The sequence below is a fragment of the Spea bombifrons genome, chromosome 4 (assembly GCF_027358695.1).
Source record: "Spea bombifrons isolate aSpeBom1 chromosome 4, aSpeBom1.2.pri, whole genome shotgun sequence".
NCBI classification, from domain to species: domain Eukaryota; kingdom Metazoa; phylum Chordata; class Amphibia; order Anura; family Pelobatidae; genus Spea; species Spea bombifrons.
In genome coordinates, this window is record NC_071090.1 from 71,637,885 (window position 1) to 71,647,498 (window position 9,614).

The 9,614-nt window shown below is 36.8% G+C and overlaps 1 protein-coding gene across 1 annotated transcript; it reads left to right on the top strand.

Moving 5' to 3' along the window:
* The first annotated feature begins 983 nt into the window (after positions 1-983).
* ADM2 (adrenomedullin 2) lies at positions 984-9,093 on the top strand. Its single transcript, XM_053463307.1, has 3 exons — positions 984-1,024; positions 2,199-2,416; positions 8,544-9,093. The coding sequence occupies exons 2-3, from the start codon at positions 2,304-2,306 to the stop codon at positions 8,818-8,820; spliced, it is 390 nt and encodes a 129-aa protein (XP_053319282.1). The 5' UTR covers positions 984-1,024; positions 2,199-2,303; the 3' UTR covers positions 8,821-9,093.
* Positions 9,094-9,614: the final 521 nt, after the last annotated feature.

Consider the following 9,614-nt stretch of genomic DNA (forward strand, 5'->3'; position numbering starts at 1 on the left):
ACAGTACTGATACAAGCTCCCAGTGTTCTCCTGCACAGGTAGATACTTGATGGCACCTTCTGATGTCAGGGGGGCTGCTGGTGGGTTGAGTAGCACTTCCGATTGATACTGATTTTACTGGTTTGCAAGAAAACAGCAAAAGGGTAACAAAGTTTTCTTTATTTATTCCTAAAAATAATGTTGCTTTATATACATACATACATACATACACTGTCGTTCAAATGTTTCGGGTCACTTAGCTGTTTTCATGGAAAACACGTAAATTTGCAAAGAATTTTCTAATAATCAATTGGAGCAAACTTGTATTAGCGAACACAACATGCCATGTTGCCTATAAACATATTCCATTAAATGAGGTTTTATCATATTTCTTATAGATTTAAGAATTGATTGTTTTTTGTAATGTTTTTTTTTTTTAAATAATGGAAGGCTTTTGAGGTTCTGCCTAAATAGTTTGACCACACTGTGACTTGACTTAAGTCAATATGTCACTAGCTGTATACAACACAAAGTATTGTTCCAATAATAATTAATCAATAATATAATTTTGTTACCCAGCCTCCACTATTTTTTTTAAGTGTTTAAAGATGACATTTACAGCGTTCCCCACCCAATTAAACAAAGCCCCACCCGATTTTCAGTGACAGGGGATTTTACCTGTCCAGTTCAGTGTTAGAAACTCCAGCTTGACGCCTGGAAATCTATGAGTCGAGAGAAAGAAAGAGAGAGAGAGAAAGAGAGAGAGAGAGAGAGAGAGAGAGAGAGAGAGAGAGAGAGAGAGAGGTTTCTTCATGTGGAAACTTTGCTCTTCAAATCACAGCCTGAAGAGTGAACAAAGTCACAGGAACGCCTTCTGCTGACTTCAGAACCACAATTTGGCCAGAGGCTGAAAGAGTCCACTCAATGAAACATCTCTCGTTTATTAAAGCTCTCTAGAGGGGTTTGATTTTGCAAGAGACTTTGGAACTAGGATCACAAGGAGTAACTAGGATCACAAGGAGTAACAGGAGACTTCTGATAGCAGGTGAGAAGATGATCCCAGAATCATGTGGGCTTAATAGTCACACTGTTAGGTGGCAATACTAGGGGGGTCTTTTTTAATTATTAATTTATGCAGGTGGACTTTGTTAGATACTTTCCTCGATGTATTATTTACAGCAGATTCAAAACAATTGTTAACTTCACTACACTTTGTAATTACCCATTGAATTATGGTTGGCACAAAACTTTGTTTTTGAGTGGGTTAAAAAGTAATAACAGTGATGTCATATTTCAAATATTTTTCAATAGTTTTCAATTGCAATTTTTTTCACCCCACTTGCAGAGCTAAACATATATGTAATTTGCTTTTATAGAGAAGTAAACATATGTTTGGGTGAAAAAAATAAAAGATTAAGGAGTGGTATTTTCAGACAAAATTATATCATAAGGTGTCTTCACTCTTTGGGATAGAAAGAGAATGCCACTTTGGGGGTCTCTCCAGCAGCTATTGAACATCCTTTAAGGAAATCCTTAAAGGAGATTTACTATAATTGCATTTTACGAACATATAAGCCCCTTTCCAGTTATGTTTTTGCTGTACCTTGTGATGTTGGCAGCTCTTGTGTAGCCACATATGCTACAGTCAGCTTAGCCAAAAGAGAACATTAAACATAGTGTTTAGCACATCCTATAGGTCCCATAACCCCAGATAGGGTAAGAACAACTGTTTAACGCTGTAAAATAAAAATGTGAGGCAATATTTGCAATTAACCCCTTGGAACCAAAATGATAACGGAATATAAAACGTTTTTTCACAATCACAATCCTTTGGATCTATTTTTTTTTCTCTGTGTCATAAGTATAACAATGTAGAATTTGTTGATGCAGTGTGGTGGAGCAAGAAAACAATCTATTGTATTATTTTAAAGTGATTTACTGCAGATAATCAAATCAAGTTGGAGATCTGAATGTAGAGGTTAGCAGGAGAAATAATGCAGGAACAAAGGTTGTTTGAAATAGCAGTGCATTGATGGAACATACACCCAAAAGTAAAAGGATGCAATACAAATAATGGATTACACAGAATTTCATTTGAAGGCAAAATACTTGTAGTAAAAAGGATTAATGTTACACACAACACAGGAAGGGATAATGATAACTTAAGATACAAAAAAAGTAGCTATAATGCATTTAAACCTCTTTTTCCCCTTTTTTAGATTGGTTGATCCTAACCTTGATATAAAGAAAATTTCTGCATCATTGTACAAAGTGTGAGCCATCGTCAGTAATCTGTGGTGTCGGTGCTAGTTCAGACTTTTGCCATGAGGTCACAGATGGTCATGTCTTTGTGTTATATCAGCCTCTTATGCATGCAGCAGCTCCCAGGATTACAACCTCTACCCTCTCCAAACCTTCTGCTGCTTCCCACTCCCAGGTAACTATGCCACCCAGGCACTGCTCATACACACACCAGATAACATGTCACAGATATGTACCCGTACACCTACATCACAGACGTATGATTATTCACTTAACTATAACAACATATTCTATTACTTATGTGCCACAGAGAGCTCTACTACATCTGTATTACATTACATCTCTATTATCTCTCTCTCTCTTGTGTGTGTGTGTTTATATATATATATATATATATATATATATATATATACACGGTATATATATATATATGTCCATCTGAACACAATAAGTGAATTGTCTTAACATACTTCTGTTTAAATTATACATATAAATTATATTAAACAGTTTGACCTTGTAACCTGTGCTAGTTGTTAGGAGGGGTGGGGTTTTGTTTCCACAGTCTCCAGTCAAGTTGTATGCATTTTCCTCATTATCGCAACCATTCACAAATACACTTTTTTCATTCACTACATGCCTTCTCTCACGTTCTTCAACTCTTCACTCATATTACCCTCCCAAACACCCCCCCTTCTCTGCTTCCCTGCAGCACATCCCCCACTTATATTCTCTTCTTAAAATTTTCACTCTCCTCGCTGTTGAATTTCCACCTACCAACTCATTTTCCACTGCATAAAAGTAGCCTCCCCTCCACTCTCTGCCGTATGCTGCAGAATCTGATGCAATATAGAGGCAATATTAAATCTTCAGGTAAACTTAACATTTACCTAGTGTGTGCGATCACAGAACACAGAAATATACCTCATAGTCACCTCAAATTTTCATAATGCAACAGCAAATATTGATGGTGAGAACAGGTGAGGGATTACTTTAAAAATTGGAAGAAGGATTGAGATAAAGGAAAAGTAGAGGTATACTACAATTAAGGGCAGATCAAGATCAAGTAACACACAGATATGCAACTACTTAAGAGGCACAACCATATATACATACATGAATACATACTGACTGACACACGTGGATCCAAGTTCCCGCCTGTACAGAGTATCTCTGCTCCTGTGACTGCAGGCTGCTGGCTGGAGATCTATTAATGAAGCCTTCATAGTGTAACAGCTGAATGTCCAGCATGACACTGGGGACTTGATTGCTCGAGAGGGCAATCTGCGCTTTACCAGGGAGACTTACACCCCCCCCCCAGGACCTGCTGTCCTAGGCCTGGACCTAGTCAGCCTAGGCCAGGGTACGTCATTGTTTAAATGTATGTACTGTAAAAAGCGGTGCACGATTGTTGGCACTACATAAATAGACTCACACCTTAATCAGTCTTATCTTAGATTGAGAATTGGTTTATGTTTATCCATGTACAATTTCTTCACTTTATTACCCTCCACCACGTCTGTTGGGAGGCTGTTTAACTTATTTACCACCCTATCAGTAAAGTAAAACTTCCTTACATTACAGCCAAATCTATGACCCTCTAGTTTTAGATTATGACGTCTTATTCTAACATTTCACTTCCTTCTAACATTTCACTTCCTTCTAAGTATTTAAATGTTTCTATCACATCTGCTCTCTCCCTTCTTTTCTCCAAGCTATATAAATTGAAGCTATCATTCATACTGTTAATATTACACACAAAAGGTGTCTCAGAATCACAGTGTGAGTTTATATTACACCAACCAAGTGAGGGTTTGGCTAGTAGCCTCATCAGATGTAAGTAAATTGGACACATAGGATAGGAACCTCTGGGAAAGGAACCTCTCAATTACTTGATCAAATAAAGTTATAAATTCAAGGGGGATATGATTTTGGGGTATAACGTTGTCAAAATACCCAATCATGCTTGCTATCATATTCTGTGTTTTTATGTTTCTATGCTTTGATTTTACCTTTTTTGGCACATCAGTTTTCACCAATGGTATTTTTATAGGGAGGAATAATCATGGAGGTCTTCAAAAGTGATGACTCATGTGTGAGTTTCTAATACTTTACATTTCTCAATGTAAACCATTATATGAGTTTACAACCTTACTGAACTGTTAAAAGTAGGATCTCAAGTGGTGTGCCAAGTCTATATCTGAATGTTGAAAAAAATAAAAGGAGCAGAGAAGGAAATTCTTCCCTAGATAACATTTTTCTCTACGTAACTGTTTTTCCACTAGGGAACTTTATAACATGATTTTGAAATAAAATAGATATCAGCATTTATATAGCACAGTCAAGTAGTTAAACCAACCCAATAAATAGATTTGAATAGCAGAATATGGGCTAAATATTTTTATTACCTTCTGTTTTGTATTTTGCAATATTTTATTTTTCATTTCCTGACGTTATAAATGTTGTTATTTTTAGGTTTGCTTTTTTGCTATTTAATCTCAAATGTTTCTCACCTAAGTAAACACTAATTGCTGGAGATTATAGTAGATAATTAGGACAGAGGGATTTCCCTAAATAGCTATTCAGGAAGAAGACAATTAACTAAAGTCCAATAGTTCTTTTGAACATCCTGGGAAATCAGCCTATCTAGCTCTTTAGAAAATTGCAAGCTAATGAATGGGAAGGGTTAATTATTATACTGGAGTTATCACGGAGTAAACAAGTGTTTCTCAAAGACCAAAAAACAGATCTCATATATGAACAACTAGCAGTTAAACTAATCCCTTTAAGTAAAGGGTAACCTGTAAGCGGTCCCAAACACCCACATCAGTTCTATATATAAACTATAAAGGGTCTCTGGTATGCGTCCCAGGTGTCACATTAAAAAACATTTCTCTTCTATTCGCAATAGGGGATACCTTCAGTTGCTTAGTAAGAACACATTCTTCGGGGTTTCGAATTTAGATGTGTTCCTGGCTTGTGTGATAGGAGTGTAATAACTAATAATGTTTATTAAACGGAAATTAAACTTTGTTGAACAATACAGCCATAGAACAAAACACACACACATATATATATAAATATATATATATATCTAAATGCAAGAGTTCATGCACACCCGAAATAAAAAAAATATAATCGCCCAGGTGCTAACGTCCACAGCTCAAAATAGCATATACAAGATAAGAAGGTGCACACTAGGACTTAAAGTTTAAAGCTTATGAAAGTTTATTTTAGCATGTTGAAAAAATATATGTATGTATTTATATATATTATATGTATTTATATATATATATTATATATATATGTATTTATATATATTATATATATATATATATGTATGTATTCATATATATATATATATGCATTTTTATACTTATATATATATATATATATATATATAGTACACGCAGTACACGCAGACACTGTGCACTTTCCCAGTGATCTCATTCATCCCAAATTACGAATCACTATGTTAACACAGGAGTACGTGTGAAACTGCAGGCAATCTCCCTTCTACACCTCCTCCTCCCCTCCTCAGTATCCCTCGGCTCGACTCGTCCCGCCCCCTGCCCTATTCATCTTTACATATTTACACTTTTTTCCCCTACAGTTTTATTTCATTTTCTACACTCCTCTCTTGCACATTTGTCTTTTATATTTTCCTGTTGTCTGTTCTGTTTCCTTGTCTTTACGAATTACAGCTCATTATAGCTGTAAGGGCCCTGGATCCAGAGGGATCCAAACACCCCACATCTGAACTCACACTGGCATACCCACACCTCATTTGTCCCTGACCGGGCTAATGTCCAAATGCCAGCTTGGGTAGCAGAACTTAATGCTAAAGCAATATGATGATGATGGCTTCCTGCCCCTGGATCCAACGTCTACTTAATGAGTTTGCAATGGGAGACCTTATTTTCCATAGACAACTGATAACTACAAATCATAGTTTTAGTTATGATCACAGTATATTAAAATCCCCATTTATTACATGATATTAAAAACAGTTTTATTGGTATTAAACCATACAAGGTTAGTGTATCCTCCTCTGCATTTATAGCATTAAATGAGAATGATCATGTTATGAGCGCATGTATTTCCCCATATTTCCACACAGTAATGTGCATTGTTCTCATTTACCTGCTGTATTGTGGTCCCTTGTTTATTTCTTGATGCCCCTTTGTTTAGCATTTTGCCTGATTTCAATACAAAGCCAACAACCTTAGACATATCAGTCAGTAAGTTGATTAATAAATCTGTTATCACATAAGAACTCAGGGTTTGCCAGTGAGAATAATCACACCTGTGCGGTGAGTACAGGCATTCAGTTTATACTGTGTATTTAAACAGTCAGCTTTTGTGGTGTTCCTGTTGGCCCCAAGGGCAGGTGACAGCACTTGGTGGATAGACTCAAGACATCTAAGTAGATTAAACAGATGTTTTGGGGCCCAATTTTTCTGTGGGGATCATTAAAGAGAGACACAGGTAAAACATATTGTTAAAACTCTGAATACTTGAAAAGAATATTATTTGAAAAGCTTGGTTATAGATGAGACGCCAGCACATACCAGTTGTTTGTGCTTTAACATATAACACTGTCTTGGTTTTCTCTCCTGGACACGCTGACTGTCTTCACTTGTCTGTTAGTCTGTCTTGGGCACCCACAGGCTCTCTGTGTATGACACAATCTTTATGTATCCAGTAAACTTAGTATTTACATAAATTATATTCTGTGCTTTATTTTCTTTATTTTTTATTTGTTTTTTATAAGTACCTTAATGAACAGTTACTATAGCTTCTTACACAGACATATGCCTATCTGTGATGATTAATATCATCAGGGACGCATGTATCCCGTTCCCTTGCCTTAGTTCACACACTTTGTACAGTTTGTTCCGGCACATACTTGCTCCACGCATAAACAAAGCTAGTTTTCTACCCCACGAGAAAAAGGCAGAAAAACAGAACCAAAATAACAAAAACAAATGTACAGTTCCCAGAACTTGGTGTTACATTGGAGTTTGCCCAGTGGCACATGCCAAGTTGGATGTTGCCCCATTCTTGCGTGCTTCTCGGAAGAGCAGGATGTGGCACTGTGCAGTCATGGGCACCGTGTGCTCTTGGGCCTGACAGAACCACCAGTCTCAAGAATCCTGCCCTCTTGAACTTGCCAGTCCAGCAAATTATTGAGTGGCTCTTTATGAGGGCACAGTGCTTTTGCGCTCATATGGCTGACTGCCAGGTTAGAGGAGGGCATTTTATGGAACGATAGAAACAGTTATCAAAGTGAGGTTATCAAACATGGACAGCACTTAAAGCAGATTATGTAGGGCACCTAAACAGACAGCCTTAATGGAGCAATATGGAGTGTTATAAGTACAGCCCAAGGAAATGTTATAAGGACAAATAAATGGTATTATTGAGAGGTTTTGTATGCCGCAATGGGATGAGTGTCTGATTCATGTTTTGTACATAACTTCTGTTGCGCCTTCATATATGTATCAATGCTGCACAACCACAAGAAATGTAACAGACAATTGACCATGTAACAGTGATATAGGTGAATGCATGTAACATATAACATTATATTACAAAATCTATTGTATGTGTTGCACATGATTCCTTGTGTCCTGCTTCAGCTAACTGCACAGTATGACATCTGGACAGCGAGCCTGCAGCCTGTGTCATGGGTATAAACAGATCACAGAAATATTACATTTTCTACAAATGGGAGCCTAGTCACTTAGTCTGCCTGTATTATAATTCAAGCACAGATCCCTATAAATGCTTTTCTCCTGTTGGCAAAGAGAGTAGAGCAGCAAGCCAAATGTCCCCATATTCAAGGGACAATCTTTGGATTAAGATTTCTGTTCCTGGAAATTATTTGCCCCCAAAAATGTCCACTGACCCCCTCAGTAAACAGTAAATTATACTTCAAAAGTAGCATTGTATTTGGCTTTAATCGTTTAAGTACCAAAGCATTTTTTTTTACAATAGTCAATGTCAATCTAAAAATCCTCCCAAGCAACTTATTTTATTGAATGCCACCCTCAAATAATATATCAGTAGTACAATTAGGTAACAAACGTCACATTCTGTTCTTAGTGACTTCCTGTGAGGTAACTATGACATCACTGCCGCTAATATAAAAATTTCTGCCAAATTCAGATTATTTATTTTTGTTTCTTAACTGTTTTATTTTTTTAAACTAAAACTATTATAAAATAAACTTTAACAGCTAGAAATGGAAATGTTTTTTTTATATAAATCTAAATATTAACTGTCTTTTCTGCTCTTCCTAGGGAGCCCCCTTCCAAAGAGAATCATGATCAGGAGGGATACCTTACAGACTATCAAACTATAACCCCATCTCAGAATGAACTGCGGATAGATCTTCGAGCTCTGCAGAGGAAGAAGAGACGAGCTCACCGATCACAGCCTGTACGACTCATGCGCGTTGGCTGCGCTTTGGGAACCTGCCAAGTGCAGAATTTGAACTACAGATTATGGCTGCTGGTGAGACGGGCAGGAATGGAGGAATCTCCAATTCAACTCAGTAACCCACACAGCTATGGCTGAGATGCACGGATCAAGGCTTCACGGACCATATAGAATTCTTATCCAAACCAGCATCAGTTTGCCAGATTTAGAGAGAACTGTCCTGCTAATAAATACACTGCTTCAAAATCATACTGAGTCCAGGTTCTTTCTGGCATGATACTCACTCCAAAGAATCCGCATGTTTTTTGCTGCAAGTGCTTTTGCTATATGTTATATTTTATGTATTTTGATAGTATTAATAAAGTAGTATATATCCACCAAACCAGATGCTATAGTTAGATTGACAGCAACCACAATCCATGCATAAAATTAAGCTGGAAATCCAGCTTTATATGTGCCGCTGTTTATAAATCTTTTTATTTAAAAAACTGGGGTTTCATCGGTGGTGTATTTTTGATCCAATGTTGCCAAATATTGCGTTGTTTTTAATCTTTTATTTCTGTAGTGTAGTGCCACTTAGGGCAGAGCTACAAATTACCAATTTTATGAACTATGAGGACTCTTGTTGGATTTCAGCTCTGAAAAGTAAATGTATTCGAAGACGGTAGAACCAGCTGCTAATGAATGGCAAATTATAAATTTAAGTTGCGGCCAATATGTCAGTCTGAAAAAACCTGTTAACACCGACCATTACCGGTATTATCGAACAGAAGTACAAAAACTAGAAAGGTAGTGAAGAATCCGCTATGTTATAGATCCTTAGTTGTTGAAGGGTAAAGCCTGTCCTTAGTTACACATTACGACATAATAAAACAAAGAAGACATGCATCGTTTAGTTAGACAAGCAGGATTTCCTTGTAAATGAAGCCTTT

Excerpts from the sequence above, each read along its gene's own strand:
- ADM2 (XM_053463307.1), top strand. The coding sequence starts at position 2,304 with ATGAGGTCACAGATGGTCATGTCTTTGTGTTATATCAGCCTCTTATGC. Across the intron at positions 2,417-8,543 it reads CTGCTGCTTCCCACTCCCAG|GGAGCCCCCTTCCAAAGAGA; the intron begins GTAACTATGCCA and ends TGCTCTTCCTAG.